The 16,769-nt window shown below is 41.1% G+C and overlaps 4 protein-coding genes across 5 annotated transcripts; all 4 read left to right on the plus strand.

The window, feature by feature from the left end:
* The first annotated feature begins 31 nt into the window (after nt 1-31).
* On the plus strand, nt 32-2,030 carry rps19bp1 (ribosomal protein S19 binding protein 1). Its single transcript, XM_016509439.1, has 4 exons — nt 32-197; nt 302-472; nt 1,262-1,359; nt 1,451-2,030. The coding sequence occupies exons 1-4, from the start codon at nt 149-151 to the stop codon at nt 1,580-1,582; spliced, it is 450 nt and encodes a 149-aa protein (XP_016364925.1). The 5' UTR covers nt 32-148; the 3' UTR covers nt 1,583-2,030.
* A 756-nt stretch (nt 2,031-2,786) lies between these two features.
* LOC107705875 (uncharacterized) lies at nt 2,787-5,976 on the plus strand. The gene is made up of 6 exons (XM_016509381.1): nt 2,787-2,885; nt 3,653-3,844; nt 4,231-4,287; nt 4,363-4,405; nt 5,195-5,246; nt 5,320-5,976. Exons 1-6 carry the CDS (start codon nt 2,787-2,789, stop codon nt 5,792-5,794), a joined length of 918 nt encoding a protein of 305 aa, XP_016364867.1. The 3' UTR covers nt 5,795-5,976.
* Nucleotides 5,977-8,688: 2,712 nt separating this feature from the next.
* On the plus strand, nt 8,689-10,801 carry LOC107705876 (apolipoprotein L3-like). The gene is made up of 3 exons (XM_016509383.1): nt 8,689-8,722; nt 9,023-9,056; nt 10,108-10,801. Exons 1-3 carry the CDS (start codon nt 8,707-8,709, stop codon nt 10,799-10,801), a joined length of 744 nt encoding a protein of 247 aa, XP_016364869.1. The 5' UTR covers nt 8,689-8,706.
* Nucleotides 10,802-11,887: 1,086 nt separating this feature from the next.
* On the plus strand, nt 11,888-15,761 carry LOC107705915 (cyclic AMP-dependent transcription factor ATF-4-like). 2 transcript variants are annotated; one of them, XM_016509440.1, is made up of 3 exons: nt 11,888-12,042; nt 12,964-13,329; nt 14,732-15,761. In XM_016509440.1, exons 2-3 carry the CDS (start codon nt 13,074-13,076, stop codon nt 15,472-15,474), a joined length of 999 nt encoding a protein of 332 aa, XP_016364926.1. In that variant the 5' UTR covers nt 11,888-12,042; nt 12,964-13,073; the 3' UTR covers nt 15,475-15,761. The 2 variants fall into 2 exon arrangements, with proteins under 2 accessions (XP_016364926.1, XP_016364927.1); XM_016509441.1 differs by having other exon boundaries at nt 14,735-15,761.
* The last annotated feature ends 1,008 nt before the right edge of the window (nt 15,762-16,769 follow it).

Here is a 16,769-nt window from a genome sequence, read left to right on the forward strand (position 1 = left end):
ACACGGAACTTTGCTGCCGCCGCTCGTGTTTCTGCCCGAGCCTTTGTTGTGACGCACTCGCTGAATTCACATGGCACGTAAACACTGAACGCTTCCTTGTACTCTATATTTATCTACATTTATTTTCACCTCGTTCATCAGTTTGATCATGTCAGCATCCGTGATCCGAAGAGGACTTGAATTATTTAGCGAGAAAGGTAAGTTAATTAGTGCATCGCTTTTGCCAAAGAGTTTGTAATTGTTTGGGTATGTAGGCAGAATGATATCTATAAAAAGTGATGTTATGTGCTTGTGTCTGTAGATGGAGTGAAGCGTAAGCAGAAGAATAGCGGCTCTCGTAAGCCCGCGCTGATGGAGCAGATCAGCACCGATAAACAGGGCGTTCAGAGGCGGATCCGGCGGCTGCAGCGACCCGGAGGATCAGCGCGGAGCACAAACACGGTCAAAGACAAGCACATCCGGTCTGCTCTGGGTAAGTCTGACCTCCTCAAACCTGCTCAAAACTGTTCAAACCTACTTAGAACCTGCTCAGACTTCCTCAAAACACCTCAGACCTGCTCAAACCTCCTCAAATATGCTTAAACCTACTTAAAACCTACTCAAAACTGTTCAAACCTACTTAGAACCTGCTCAGACTTCCTCAAAACACCTCAGACCTGCTCAAACCTCCTCAAATATGCTTAAACCTACTTAAAACCTACTCAAAACTGTTCAAACCTACTTAGTCAAAACTCCCTTAAGCTCCTCAAACCTACTCAAAACTGTTCAAACCTACTTAGAACCTGCTGAGACTTCCTCAAAACTCCTCAGACCTGCTTAAACCTACTTAAAACCTGCTCAGACTTCCTCAAACCTGCTTAAACCTACTTAAAACCTGCTCAAAACTCCCTTAAGCTCCTCAAACCTGCTCAAAACTGTTCAAACCTACTTAGAACCTGCTGAGACTTCCTCAAAAGTCCTCAGACCTGCTCAAACCTGCTTAAACCTACTTAAAACCTGCTCAAAACTCCCTTAAGCTCCTCAAATCTACTTAAAACCTGCTCAGACTTCCTCAAAACTCCTCAAACCTGCTTAAACCTACTTAAAACCTGCTCAAAACTGCTCAAATCTACTTAAAGCCTGCTCAGACCTGCTCATTCACTCTACTGATCACAGAAGCGGCAGGCGTTCAGTTTGAGCAGACTAACACTATCACTAACGTTACGACCGGTTCTGCTTCAGATTCTCAGTCCCACCTGATGAATGTTTCTGTTTTCCTCAGACGAATACAGAAAGAAGCAGAAGAAGAGTCAGCTGAAGTCAAATGTGGAGTATTTCCTGGCCGCTGATCATAAAACACAGAGCAGAGACACGGGAAAGGTCTGATCTCCTTCAGCTTCATGCGGCAGAACTAGCAGATTCCCGCTCTGTCAGTGAGGATGTTATATGATATCTGGTGTGTTTTCTCTAGATCGTCCAGCAGCATTCGGGGCGGCGCTCCTGTCATCGGCCGGATCCGCCCGCCTCCAAACCGGAGGAGGAATCCGTCTTCACTGAGAAGGACTTCCAGAAGTTCCAGAAGGAGTATTTCTCAAATCTCTAACGTCTGCAGAACCGATGCATGCTGTGGGACAATAACACATTTATCAGGAATGATCTCCGACTGAAGCTGCGCTGCAGATAATCCTGTTTGACTGAACAACAGTGATTGATTTTTGAACTTTTGTTTAAAGAATTTTGATTGTGCATTTTGAAAAACAAAGAATTAGTAACTGGAAGTTAAACTAGAGACCCGTGTAATTCTGCTGCTGTAAAACTGTGAACGGAGTACAGAAACCCAACACATCAATTAAAACAAACATGTTTTTTTTTTTTTCTAATGTCACCAGGATGCATTGAAATAAAGAGAGAGTTCACCTGAAAATGAAATCTGTCATGTATTCACTGTTCCAAACCTGTATGAGTTTCTTTCAGGTGTTTTCTAAAGAATGAGTTGACGGCACCCATTGACTTCCATAGTATTTTTTTCCATACTATGTAAGTCAATGGGTGCCGTCAACTGTTTGGCTACACATTATTAAAAATATCTCGTGTTCAACAGAAGACAGAAACTCGTACAGGTTTGCAACTGATATAATGACAGAATGTTAATTTTTTTGGGGTGTTCTGTAACTTTAAGTGGAGTTCACAAGTCTGAAGCTGTAATAGGAAAGATTCTGCATGCAACATGTTCTTCTGATAAAGGTGCGTGAACTCTCGAGATGCTCTGATGAAATTTGCATTTGTATAAGATCCAGTGTGAGTTAGTTTGACGTCAAGCAGGAATATGACACGACTGAATCTCATGTGACGTGACTGTTTCTTTCTCAAGCTCTTGTGTTTCTGATCTGTCATTGCATCACCTTCCAAATGAATAAATTCACAGCAAAGCATTGTGTGCAGTCGACTAAACTTCATCAGAAACCCTCTCGTGACTCTAAACTCTCTTTGAGCCCACCTACACGTGCTGTAATGTTGCTCCGGCAGAAGAATGCAGAGCGTCTGGATGAACGAGTCCGTCTGTATCTCAGAGAGAGGTCTGAAACCAACATCACATTCAGATGGGGAACTTCATGTTGAGAAGTAGAGAACTATCACGATCTGACTGTAAGTTATTGATCTTCATGTGTCACGTTAAGGCTAATGAATATACCACTAGGCATGTAGAGCTGCATGTTTGACAGTTTTGTGCTTAAACGTAAAGATCAAGTCTCTCTGTTAATTGTTTTCTGTTGAGTAACAGTTTGTGCTGGTGTCAGAGGAGGATCATGCTCTGTTCTGGTGGTCGTTCATCCTCGTCTGGCACAGCGGCGGCTCAGACTGACCATCACTGCGTGCCTCTTTATGAGCAAGTGCTGCCTGACAGAGTAAAGATTCCCTCCAGAGCTTCACTAAATCACTACTACACTAGCGCTCGAGCGTCTGAAAGAATCTCTTCAGCTCACCAGGGCTGCATTTATTTGATCAAAAACACAGTAAAAAATGTGAAATGTTATTATGATGTAATACAGCTGTTTTCTGTGAATATGTGTTAAACTGTAATGCATTTCTGTGATGTGCAGCTGTATTTCCAGCATCATTACTCCAGTCTTCAGTGATCTTCAGAAATCATTCTAATATGCTGATTTGCTGCTTGAGAAACATTTCTGATTATTATCAATGTTGAACACAGTTGTGCTGCACAATATTTTTGTGGAAATTGTGATGCATTTTATTTTTCAGGATTCACAGATGAACAGAAAGTTAAAAAGAACAGCATTTATTTGAAATAGAAACATTTTGTAACATTAGAAATGTCTCTACTGTTACTTTTGATCAATTTAATGCGTCCCTGATGAATAAAAGTATGACAATACCGACCCCAGAGTACGGTACTTCACACTCTTTACTGTATTCTTTATTTAAACCGCTTATGATGTGGAATGAATGCAATGATCACTACACTGTCGTCACATGAACTCAGTTATCATTTAGAAATCAAACCTTTATTTTGCATTTAAATCTAATGTTGTGCAAAGCATGAGTCAAGAAAGAGATGTAAAAGCCATAGTGGATGTTATTAACGGTTCATTAGTCACTCACTCTGAAATGCTTTAATTATTGCTTCTGGAAGCTGATTCTGATTTTGTCTCAGGTGAAGCCGCCAGTTCCCAGCAAACCCAGTCTAACCACAGCTTCATGTGACGTTCCTCCAGCAGATGAGGATTACAGAGAGATCTGGTCACCTCCAATTCCCCCCCGTCCCGCTTCATCAGAACCGGTCAGGACTGACCCGGATCAGCACCTGTATGAGGACATCTCAGTGCTGCTGGACCAGCGGAAAACCGTATTTACACACATCAGACGCGCTTCAAAACACCTCGTTTATTTCTGTAGCACTTTATACATACAGCAGCTTCACAGTAATACACAGAACCATTGATGCAAGATTCAGCTTTGAGCAGCTCTACAGAAAACATTCAGATCACTTCATTTCGAGTTTAGTTCTCATCTGACACTTAATATGGAAAAGCTTCTCTCTGAGCCAATCCTGGCATTAAATTGTTTTATCAGCCTTCTGTCTTTTTAGGCTGTTTCTTTACAGTTAATAACACTTGCTTTGATATTTTGTCTGTAAATGACACAAGTGTGACTAAAGTGTCCAGATGCTTTCAGAAGCTGCTTTATGTTGTATGTATTCACTGAAACACTGATTGATTTGTGACTCTTCAGGATGGAGGAGCTGATTGTGCAGGGAAGGGGAAGCGCTTCTCATCCTCCGGTTTGATGGTAAAGCGTCTCTACTCTCTCTGGTCCTCATGAATGCTGCTGATGGCAGGTTTGATGATGATTTTGTCTCTGCAGGAGTCAGACACAGGTCTGCGTGTCAAAAGTGGGCTTTTGCCAGGTAGGAAAGCTGTTTATTTTTATTGGAATTGTAACATTTCAGCCTCATTTCCTTTCGTAAATCTATTTTACACAGTTTGAATGTACTGAGAAGTGTGTGTGTGTGTGTGTGTGTGTGTGTGTGTGTGTATGGGAAAAGCTGCACTAAAATAATAATGTATCAAAATTAAAAACAAAATGTTGTTGACATATCCAAAATTATTGACATATCCAAGACTGTATTAATCCCCCAAAAACTGCTTCGCATTTAGAATAAGGAAAATTATTGATTTTTTTTTTTTGTGGTTGTGTTTTTCTCATTTAAAAAAACTACAGTGGGATAATGTGAATAAACGTCTAAGATTTAAATTCTAAAATATTGTTTACTTTTGGTAATAATAATTAGGACTGATGTTAGTAAAGAAAATGTTATGATGCCCAAGGGTTTAAAAATATATATATATATATAAATGTTGCTTATGTCAGCTGATTTGCTGCACAAGAAACATTTCTGATTATTATCAATGTTGAAAACAGTCGTGCTGCACAATATTTTTGTGGAAACTGATACATTTTATTTTTCAGGATTCACAGATGATCAGAAAGTTCAGAAGAACAGCATTTATTAGAAATAGAAATCTTTTGTAACATTATAAATGTCTTTACTGTCACTTTTGATCAATTTAATGCAACCTTGATGAATAAAGGAGTTAATTTCTTTGAAAAAATAAACCTGAAAATCACAAAACTGACACAGATGTATGTGTTTCTGGCGTGTGGTTCTGATGATCTGGATGTGTTTGTCCTGCAGGTTGGGATCATGTGTTTGATGAGGAGCAGCAGGAGGAGCATGATCAGTGCAGGTAAGCTGCAGACTTCAGTGGGATCTGCTGTAGAAAGTGACCCGCTTCAGTGTGCGTCTGCTTTCTCCGCTAGACGGTTCGCTCAGACGGTTCAGCGGATCCGGTCAGTGGTTCAGCTCTACCAGCAGGTTCTGTTTCTCCGCGGCACCGGCATGATGAACTTCATCACTCAGCTCAACTGCATCGCCGACGAACTGGACAAGACGGTGAAGAAAACGTGCATCACGGGCGGCACCACGGGGGCCATCGGAACGGCGGCTATACTAGCGGGCATCGCTCTGGCGCCCGTGACCCTCGGAGCCTCGCTGGCCGTGGCGGGGATCGGTGGCGGGGATCGGCGTCGGTGTGGCGGCGGCCGGAGGCGTCACCGGAGCGTCAGCCGCCATCAGCAAGAAAGTCAGAAAGACTCAGGACCGGAGGAAGGTGGAGAAGATCCTCCGGAACTATCAGAGCCAGATGGAGGACGTGGAGGAGTGCCTGAAGTTCATCATCAGCGGCATGGAGCACCTGAGGAGGCCGGAGCTCGCGGCGCTCGCGGTCGACGCTGACGCAAGAGACGCGCTGAAGCTGGCGGAGCGGCTCGGAAACTCTGACGTCATCGACGCGCTGAGCGAAAACACTCGCGTAGTGCAGGCGTTCACCGCGGATCTGGAGTCGTACTTCACTAAAGACGACGCGCAGAGGCTGAAGAGAGACTCGGAGAGCATGTTCGCCGCTAAGATCCGAGAGGTGGCTCTGAAACTCAAAGAGAACATCGACCAGCTCATACGCATCAAAAACATGCTCTGCTGGGGGTCTCAGTGCTGAAGAGCCCATGAAACCACACGCTTCCATCTCAAACTGAGCACTGATGGTTCCATGAAGAACTTTAACATCTTTAATCTTTCCATTCCACAAATGGTTCTTTAGTTAAAATGTTCTTTACACAAGAACTGGTCACTGAAAGGTTCTTCTGGCGTCACTGTGAAAACATGCTTTATTTTATGACACTTTCTCAAGGAGCTTTCTATTGGACACATTTTGGATTCACCCCGGTTTGGGTTTTTGCAGTGATGCCACAGAAGAACTTTTTTGGTTCATTAAAGAACTTTAGTATGGAAGCCCGTTTCTGCCACTGAATAAAAAATAAAAATAATAATTGCGACTTTTTATCTCACAATTCTGACTTTTTTTCCTCATAATTGCATGATACAAACTTGCTGTTCTGAGAAAAAAAGTCAGAATTGCGAGATAAAAAGTAGCAATTACTTCTTACTCTTCAGTGATGGAACAAACTTTTTTTTTCTTAGTGTGAATGACTTATAAATAAAGAATCCACTATAAAGAATCTTTTGTGGAACGGACAGGTTCTTCATGGATCCATCAAGAACCTGTGTTTTTAAGAGCTGTTTTATAGTATCTTATAGTAGCACACAAACATAAAGATGTGAACTCAAATCAAATGTTTAAATCTCATGCCATTAAAGCAGTCCTTACTGGTTCTTCAAGTTTAAGTAAAGAATCTCCTTTATTTTCTAAAGCATTTAAACTTTGAATTCCAGAATAAACCGACACATGATGTTTGTGAACGCTTCTTTGTGTTGTAAGTGAAAGTGTTTTAACTGATGCCTGATGATTGAGTGCCATGACGGCTTTAGAGCTGATCTGTCTCACACTTCTGCAGACAGACAGAAACACAGCCGTGAGCATTAAACATCTGCACACGATGGACGATGTAAGTGATTCTAAAACCTAAACCTAAAACGTAATTCTAAACCTGCAGGTGTCTGTGTATTCCATACAGTTGTGTTTCCACTGCCAAAGATAATTAATATGACGGATCTGTGATGATTATATGTGACCCTGGAGCACAAAACCAGTCATAAGGGTCCATTTTTTAAAATTGATATGTATGCATCATCTGAAAGCTGAATAAATAAGCTTCCATTGATGTATGGTTTGTTAGGATAGGACAATATTTGGCTGAGATGCAACTATTTGAAAATCTGGAATCTGAGGGTGCAAAAAAATCTAAATATTGAGAAAATCAGCTTTAAAGTTGTCCAAATGAAGTTCTTAGCAATGCATATTACTAATCAAAAATTAAGTTCTGATATATTTACAGTAGGAAATTTACAAAATATCTTCATGGAACATGATCTTTACTTCATATCCTAATGATTTTTGGCATAAAAGAGAAATGTATCAGTTTGACCCATACAATGTATTGTTGGCTATTGCTACAAATATCCCCCAGCGACTCCAGGATCACATATGTGAATGTCATGTTATATGTTTAGTATGTTTACTATATTAGCATGAGTACCACTTTGGTAATTTACAAAAGCCAAATTGACGTGTCATATTTTCAATGAAATACTGATTACAAACTAAAAGAGAAGAAGAAAACCCAAATGAATCCAAACTACAAATCCACACTTTTATCGCCGGGGTTTCATTCTGATGGGCTTTAGTTCACTGGGCTCACTGTGTTTTTCGAGACCCTGAGGTTCAGGTTCTTCAGCGGTTTTGAGGCGCATGTCGTTCTGAATGATTTCTGATCTGTTCTTCAGCGTTCTGCTCCTCGACTGGCTCCAGGGCCACGCAAGGTAAGAACAAAAGCAATCGTCATGGATTATCATCAGCATGTTTAAGAATCGGTCAAGGTTGACGTAAGGTTTCACAAAATAAAACAGAGCAAATAAAGTGTAATGATATTAATAAAAACAGTATTCTTCCACCAAACAATGTAGCTCCTCAGAAACAGTTGTGGTTGCTACAAAGTGGTTGCCGAGCAACACACAAACGTAAACAAGAAAGAAAACCTCAGTTCCTCTACAACTAGCTGAATACTATCGAGTTTCTTGTGCATCATTACTGAAAGGATCTGCTTTGTTTTTCCGCATTGAAGAGAGAGAATGTGTATGAGAAACGCGTGGTTCCTCCACTTCCACAACCGAGGACTAAACCCGGAACCGGAAGCCCTCGAGAGCTCATTTCAAGCTGTTCTGAGGTACATTTTCATACAGACATGATTAAAGCACACAACCCATAATGCCTATTCATGAATAAATACTGATATTTTGAAGTGTTAAATCATGACTTTTCATCCCGGCATTGTGTGTTTCCATCTCAAAATGCAGAAGGATGTCATTTTCAAAGCAGATCTGGAGGATCATTTGAGTAAACGATTTCAGAGCAGCGAGCCACAGGTATAAACTCCGTCTGAGTGCCATTTACCTTCCTTAGACATGTTCTTGTGATTCTACAAGTCTGATAAACCTTGATTCACTTCAGTCACAGACCATCTTCATCAGATCAAGTGTGTAACTATAGCAACATCATCCACTAACTGTTGATCCAGCATCTCAAACATGTAAAGTGCATCTTCTCTTTATAATAAACGAAGTGTGACTGAAGTGTCAGAATAATAAAGACTGAAGCTTTGCTCTCTTTCCAGCAGGAAAAGAAATGCTTTCGGATGGGAAACACTTCGAGTAAGAGATAATCTTGTAATCTTTATTTTTAAGGCAGTGCCAGCTGTACCTGTTAGCGGAAGCATCAAGGACCACAATGGAAACAAGTTTACTTTGAACTTTATTGTGTTATTATCCTGGACGAGTGTGTTTCGCTACTTTTCTGTCTAATAATAAAACAAGACAAATTACACAAAATACTGCATGCGACAACTGCATGTTTTCCTGCAACTTTTAAAGTTGGCATCATTTTTTTTTTTTTCAGTTTCCACACTTTCTGTCACTAAGACATTGAAACAGAATTGTTTTTGTTTCTGTCAGGAGAATCTACAGTGGTTTCAGATTCAGACTTCAGGTAAAGTGGATCCGGACAGGGATCCGTACAAATACACACATTCTTCATCTGTAGCATACACTACCGGTCAAAAGTTTGGGATCAGAGCGATTTTTAATGGTTTTTATATGAGTCTCTTCTGCTCATCAAGGCTGCATTTATTTGATCAAAAATACAGGAAAAAATGTGATATTGTGAAATATTATTATGATGTAAAATAACGTTTTTCTATTTTAATATACATTAAACTGTAATTTATTTCTGTGATGCGCAGCTGTATTTTCAGCATCATTACTCCAGTCTTCAGTGTCACATGATCTTCAGAAATCATTCTAATATGCTGATTTATTATCAGAGCTGGAAACTGTTGCTGCTTCATATTTTTTTGGAAACTGCGATAATTTTTTCAGGATTCTTTGATGAATACAAAGTTAAAAAGAAGAACATTTGTTCAAAACAGAAATATTACAGTTCAACTACACTACTGTTCAAAAGTTTGGAGTCGGTACATTTTTATTCTTTTTTTGAAAGAAATTAAAACTTTTATTCAGCAAGGATGTGTTAAATTGATAAGAAGGGATAGCAAAGATTTATATTGTTAGAAAAGATTTATATTTTGAATAAATGCTGTTCTTTTTAACTTTTTATTCATCAAAGAATCCTGAAAAAAAAGTATCACAGGTTCAATAATAAATCGGCATATTAGAATGATTTCTGAAGATCATGTGACACTTTATACTGGAGTAATGATGCTGATGGAAATTCAGCTTTGCATCACAGAAATAAATGATATTTTAAAGGATATTCAAATAGAAACCATTATTTTATATTGTAATAACATTTTGCAAGATTACTGTTTTCTTCTGTATTTCTGATCAAATAAATGCAGCCTTGATGAACAGAAGAGACTTCTTTAAACACATTACAAGTCTTACTGATCCCTAGCTTTTGACCGGTAGTGTATACAAAAATATACATAAAAAGTGGTACGGATTGATTAATTCAGCCATCTGTATAACAGCAGGACGAGAACATGCTTCATTTCTGCTTCATTTGTCTTTTGTCTCTGCAGGTCCTTCATGCACACTGGTGAAAGTTTCACAAACACTCTTCAGCTCTTTGTTTCTCATCTGCCAAGCTATAAAAGCGCTCTAGAAAGACAGATTACGGAGCTGCAGGAAGTGGCTGATGGTGTGGATAAGACGCACAAAGGCGTGAAGATCGCTGGCATCACCGGAGGAGCCACAGGAGCGGTGGGCGGCGCGGCGGCCGTGGCCGGGATCCTCCTGTCCCCCGTGACTCTGGGAGCGTCTCTGGCCATCACGGTGGTCGGGGTCGGGGTCGCGGCCGCTGGCGGGGTCACGGGGGCCTCGGCCGCCATCACCAACAAAGTCAAGAAAAATCAGGTCAGGAAGAAGGTGGAAACAATCTTAAAGGAGTGCCAGAGTGAGATGAAGGACGTTGAACGTTACTTGGATAACATCAGCACAGAGATGGGAAAACTCCGAGAATATGAGCTGCTGACGCTGGAACGCGTGAATGTGAAGTCCGCAAAGATCGTGCGGCTCGTCAGGATAGCAGGCGGAACATCGACGGCGCGGAGCGTGATGAGCCGGTCCTCGGGCGTGATTCATGGCTTTGCCGTCGGCATGGATCTTTACTTCACCGGACAAGATTCAGAGAAACTCAAGAAAGAGTCAAAGACCAGATTTGCCCAGCAGATCCGCGAGGTGGCAGAGCAGATCAGACCGGCCTTACAGAGCTGATGGACACGAGAGAGAAACTGCTCTCGGAAGAGATATGAGGAACGGTGTTCAAATATGGTGAAGGAAAGGGTTGTTTCTTCATTTGGTGTTTGTTGCTCTCTTGTACACATGTGTTGTTGTGTTGTATTCAGAATAATACAAAGATCTTCCTGAGACTGAATCACTAGAATATTTTGAGCATTTCATGTGCAGTGTTGGGGAAAGTTACTTTTAAAAGTAATGCGTTACTCCATGAAAAAGTAACTAATTACGGTACTTAGTTACTTTTTATGGAAAGTAATGCGTTATGCTACTTTTGCGTTACTTTTTAAATCTGGACAGGGCTTGCTTGTTTGTTTTTAAAATAAAAAAGTTATATTTTTGGCAAATATAAAAGCCTTTCACACCAAAAGTGAAATGAATAAGCCTCAGGCTGAAAAAAGTAATCTGATTACATAACTCGCGTTACTTGTAATGCGTTACCAACAACACTGTTCATGTGTGACCATTCTTTCTCCATTCCATAATGAATAATCAGATCATCATACAAGCAGGAAAAACGAAACGATTGTCATTTCATTAATGTTTACACTAGAGGTCAGACTTCTTCAGTTTCTTATAACTCTATTTTACTCTTGTGTAGGCATGTATTCTCGTGTTGTACCTTTGCAAATGTGTCAAAATAATTACAATAAAAAGATTTTCCTGAGATTAAATGGCTGCCTGATTGAATTACTAGCACTAGTGTATTTAACACTGTCCATTCTGTCTCCGTTCTCCATGAATTATTAATCATATGGTAAGAGTAGAGATTACTTTAACTTAGCATCAGCTTCTCTTGCTAATAAAATCTGAAAGAATATCGCTCGTAAAATGTTATTTATTCGGACTATCTAAACTATTAATGTAATTTCGACGCTTTTGTTTCCTGTCTGAGCTCCGCGCGCACGACCTACATCCTGTGAACGTAAATATTTAGGTACTATTTGTTTGGTAAATATTGACAGGCGCAGAGGCCAATCAGCAAGCGGACATGGGCGGAGTGATACGCGCGGCGGAAGCGCACAGTGTGGGTGTGATGCGCGCGTATATAAGCGGCGGCGCTTCTGTTTCTCTGGTTTCTCTCTCTCGCGCTCCAGTCTCTCCGCACACTGCTCTCCCGCGGGAATCATGGCAGTGTAGCGGCTTGCAGCGGCAACAATCGCAGCGGCGAATCCAGCAGTGCAGCGGTCAAGTGCACTGGCTCTATTTGGCAAAATGGCGTAAGTATTTCTCAGCCCTTGACGTTTGATTTAGTATGTCAAGAACTCGTCGAAGTTTTTAAAGGCGGTGCTGTTTGTTAGTAGTAGTTATAACTAGCTTAGCTTGACGTTTAGCAGTATCACAGTGTTGCTTTGTGAAGTGTTTCTGAACTTTTGTTTTGATTCTTCCGTCGCGCGGTTTTGTTTTTGTTTTTGTTTTTTTGTCGCGGAGCGGCAACGTGGCACCTCAAAATGGCGCGCGGGCCCGCGGCCGCCTGCTGAGCGCTGGAAATGGCGCGAGGGACACCTTCATCTCGCGCAGGAACCAGGGGGCGGGGCTTCCCGTGTTTATGACCATATTAGGAAACGTTATCTGGAAGGGCGGGGAAATTCCTGTTAAAGGTCAGCTAGTCATTGGGTTAATAATAGTTAGGAGGCGTTTAAGTTGGTCAATATTAGTGATGGGAAGTGAAGGGGTGTGTGGGCAGCTCGAGTTTTAACTGGAACGCCCCTCGGCGGTTTAGAGACTGGATAAACTGGTTTAAAGTGCTGGTAAACTGGTTATCCAGTGCAAGGAAGTGAATTAAAATCCAGTTTGTTCCGTTAAATCTTCCCTCTGGCAAGGGTTGGGAATCGATAACTGATTCCTTTTTGTTCTTAGAAAAAAAAAAAAATGATTTGCAGCAACGCTATAATAGAATATGCATAGGAGTGTGATTTGTAAAGTGTGTGAATGTGAACGCATGCCCCAATAAAGACTATTTTTGATTGATTGTTGCTTAGAATTTCCAGCCGCAGTTAGTTTTCAGTAGTGTTCTCAGACTAGAACTTCAAAACATCAGTTAGGATCACTCGAAGAGTCTCGTTTCCTCGTTCGTTCTTCGGTCAGGTGCGAGCGTCTCGTTCCTTCTCTGTAACGTCGTCTCGCCTGCTTTCTTTCAGGTCCTTTGTGGCATCCACCCACAGCTCTGCTGCTGTAGACAGCATAACCACACCGTTCACCAGCTCACCAGAACCCCTGACCCGCTCCGCTTCGCCTCTGACCCTCTGCCATGTCTGTGGTGTCTCAGATGAGTCTGGAGGACGTGGGGGCCCTGATCCTGGGGCCCTCATCTCTGATGGCTGACCCCTTTGGGCCCCTTCTGGACGAAGATGAGGAGAGCGCTCTGTCGGAGGGGTCATCGTCGCCCCTCTCCTCTTCCTCCTCTCTCTCACCCCTCTCTCCCTCTCGTCACGCTTCTGTAGGGTGCAAGTCAGAGCTGCTGACACTCTCCTGGCCGCCGCAAACCGAGCCCGAGCAGAGCAAAGGTGACACTTTACACACGCATTTTCACTGGAAACTCAATGCATCACACGCATTTGCACTGAAAACTCAATGCATCACACTCATTTGCACTGAGAACTCAATGCATCACACACATTTGCACTGAAAACTCAATGCATCACACTCATTTGCACTGAGAACTCAATGCATCACACACATTTGCACTGAAAACTCAATGCATCACGCATTTGCACTGAAAACTCAATGCATCACGCAATTTTCACTGGAAACTCCATGCATCACACGCATTTGCACTGAAAACTCAATGCATCACACTCATTTGCACTGAGAACTCAATGCATCACACGCATTTGCACTGAAAACTCAATGCATCACACGCACTTTTCACTGAAAACTCAATGCATCACACGCATTTGCACTGAAAACTCAATGCATCACACGCATTTGCACTGGAAACTCAATGCATCACACTCATGGACAGATTTGTGATTGCTTTTCATACGGCTCAGTTGAATGGCACCTGGGTTATTAGTTCATTAAATGTAAAAAAAAAAAAAAAAAACTTTTTTTTATTTTAACTTGATGTACTAAAATCAAAACTGAAATAAGTTGTTAAAAATTATATAGGCACATAAAAAAAAAGCGGATTCTAAAATAACCCTAAATGGAACCATTAGTAAAACCAAGTGCACTATAATGTGTTGCATATTATTTTTCAGAGAATTACTAGCACTTTGTAGGTGAACACTGAATTGAAGCAGAGTTGTTGTGTATATATAAACCAAAATGATAAACTTTTTTGTTGCATGAAATAAACATTAACCGGAATAAAATGTAGAAAAGAATATAACTTAAACTTGTTGTGTGTATTTACTTTAAGTTGATGTGCTAAACTAAAACAGAAAAATTAATAAACTATAGTGACAAACTAATAGAATTGGCAAAACTAAATGTGACCCTGTCTGTGAAATCCAGGCTAAAGTCTTAAAATCTAGTTATGAGATAACCATCAAAGTTTGATCTCAACCATTAATTTCACTATGATTTAAATCTTTGACATGGCCTTACTCAGTCAATATTAAAGATATAAAGGTTAGATTTTCATAGCATGTGTCTTTATGAAGGATGATTTTATGTAGAAAACCGTAAATCACCAAAAAATGACTTTATCTGGGTTTCCACAGGCAGGGTCACAAATTACAAAAGCTAATTAAAATTGATGTGAAAATTGAAAATATATTGATAAACTATAATAGTGTCCCAGATGAAAATGAGTGTTTTCAGATTAGTTTGGGTTAGTTGGGCTGCAGTGTTTACACGTTTAAGGGAGTTTTCCTCTTCTAGTAGCTAGTAGTTTATCTATACACAGAATTTAAACCATTTAAAATTAGTCGTGTTTACTAAACTCTTGTCTGTTTCCTCCAGCAGGCGGTGTGTTTTCTGGCATGGATTGGATGACGGAGAAGTTAGACCTGAATGACTTTGACCTGGATTCTCTCATCGGATCATGTGATTCAGACGAGCCTCCCGGTTCTCCAGAAGAGCTGCTGGCTTGCCTGGACACCGACATGGATCTGGACCTGGATTCACTCCCGTTCGGCTCAACCGAGCTGGGCCTGGCGCTGACCTTTGACCTTCCCCTCCCGGAGCCGGCGCAGGAGCCTGTGGAGATGACATCTGAGCCTCCGTCTCCGGATCCGAGCTTCACGCTGGAGCTGGGCAGCGAGGTGTCTGTGCTCCCGCTCGCTCCACCACACATGACTCCCACAGAGGAGGCGAGAGGCAGCGATTCATCCGACAGCGACAGCGGGATCTCCGTCTCCGGATCAGATCCCGAACCCTCGCCGACGCCCGCGGGCTCCTCCAGAACCAAACCCTACTCCAGACCCGAGCCGGGCGCCGGTGCTCCTAAAGTGGTGGAGAAGAAGCTGAAGAAGATGGAGCAGAACAAAACGGCCGCGACGCGCTACCGGCAGAAGAAACGCACCGAGCAGGAGACGCTGAGCTCCGAGTGCGCTGAGCTGGAGACGAGAAACCGCCAGCTCCAGGAGAAAGCCGAGTCCATCAGCCGAGAGATCCGGTATCTGAAGGATCTCATGGAGGAGGTTCGGGCTTCCAAACACCGCAGGAGCAAAGCCAAAGCCCAGGATGCCGTCTGCTCTGGTTAGGGTTTGATACTTCTTTCGCCGTCACCTTCCTCTGTCGTTCTCTGGTGCTTCTGATCCGCTGGAGATCATCTGCACTAAACCCATTCCCTCGTTTTCCCTCGAGTCGTTTCATGTCCAGAAAGGGGCTCATCATCAGTCAGAGTTGTTACACTGAATCTAGTGCTTGTAAATAGGCTTCACTTGTGCTGTTTAAACTGGCTAAACATGCTAGATCTGTCACGGTGTAGTGTGTTGGCTTGTAAAATCGCTTTGCTCTTTTCTATTAAAGATGCTGTCGAACTCACTTATTCTGGGTGTGCTTTTTTTATTTTTATTTTTTTTTTTAAACCATTTTGAGATTTCCAGCCATTTGAAACATTTCCTCAAAGAGTCAATTAAATGTATAACTGAAGTCAATTACAGTGCATTTGTGTGCTCATGATTGTGTGATTCAGGGAAAAGGCCTGTAATGTGACTATGTAGGTAGTAGGGCTGTCAAAATGGCTGAAAAACTAAATTTGAATTTTGTACTTGAATATCAAAACTCTAATTATATTCATCATTTGATTAGACGGACAAGAGCTCAGACTTTGCCTAAAAACAAAACAGTGCTCAAATCGAATGTTTTCCTGACTAAATCCATCATGAACTGCAGCTTACATAAACCTTCATGAACTCAAATGAGTTGTATGGATATAATATATAATAATTGGGTCTATTTTCTACAACAAAAAAAAAAAAAAATTACCTTAAAATGTGACTCAAAATGTTTTTCTAAACATTAAAACGGCTTCTAAGCTTAGAGGAAAATAAATTATCAGCACTTGCAAGTATAAAACAGATGAAGCTTTACATTTGAATTTAATTTAGACATTTTTATCCCAAGCAGCTTATAAATGTGGATGTTGAAAAGCTCAAAAGATAAACCTAAACTAAACATTTTTTGTGAGACTGGAACTGTTAAAAACATTTGTCAGGGGTTTATATATATATATATATATATATACAGTAGTCAACATTTGAAGTGGATCAAAAAAGTTCGTTTTTGGCCAACTTTGATGAAAGGTTTTGATCCAAATGTTGACTACTGTATATATATATATATAAATCAGAATTTGTTGTGGTTTTTCAGGAACTTTTGGTACATACACATAAAATAATCATATAAATATAAGTAATCTATAACATGTGTTCTCTATTTACAGCTGTATAAACATGTATTTACATGATATCTAATTATTGCCTCTTGAGTACTGATGAATTATAAAAACAGGTGTTAGTTTCTGTGTTTGCTGTTTAAGCTGAAGATAGTAAGG

The sequence above is a fragment of the Sinocyclocheilus rhinocerous genome, unplaced genomic scaffold, assembly GCF_001515625.1.
Source record: "Sinocyclocheilus rhinocerous isolate Xijiao unplaced genomic scaffold, SAMN03320098_v1.1 scaffold1615, whole genome shotgun sequence".
NCBI lineage: Eukaryota > Metazoa > Chordata > Actinopteri > Cypriniformes > Cyprinidae > Sinocyclocheilus > Sinocyclocheilus rhinocerous.

Coding starts and splice junctions, on each gene's coding strand:
- LOC107705915 (XM_016509440.1), top strand. CDS start 13,074: ATGTCTGTGGTGTCTCAGATGAGTCTGGAGGACGTGGGGGCCCTGATC. Junction 13,330..14,731: donor CGAGCCCGAGCAGAGCAAAG/GTGACACTTTAC, acceptor TGTTTCCTCCAG/CAGGCGGTGTGTTTTCTGGC.
- LOC107705876 (XM_016509383.1), top strand. Junction 9,057..10,107: donor GTTTCAGATTCAGACTTCAG/GTAAAGTGGATC, acceptor TTGTCTCTGCAG/GTCCTTCATGCACACTGGTG.
- rps19bp1 (XM_016509439.1), top strand. CDS start 149: ATGTCAGCATCCGTGATCCGAAGAGGACTTGAATTATTTAGCGAGAAA. Junction 198..301: donor TGAATTATTTAGCGAGAAAG/GTAAGTTAATTA, acceptor TTGTGTCTGTAG/ATGGAGTGAAGCGTAAGCAG. Junction 1,360..1,450: donor AGAGCAGAGACACGGGAAAG/GTCTGATCTCCT, acceptor TGTTTTCTCTAG/ATCGTCCAGCAGCATTCGGG.
- LOC107705875 (XM_016509381.1), top strand. CDS start 2,787: ATGCTCTGTTCTGGTGGTCGTTCATCCTCGTCTGGCACAGCGGCGGCT. Junction 2,886..3,652: donor AGCAAGTGCTGCCTGACAGA/GTAAAGATTCCC, acceptor ATTTTGTCTCAG/GTGAAGCCGCCAGTTCCCAG. Junction 4,406..5,194: donor CAAAAGTGGGCTTTTGCCAG/GTAGGAAAGCTG, acceptor TTTGTCCTGCAG/GTTGGGATCATGTGTTTGAT.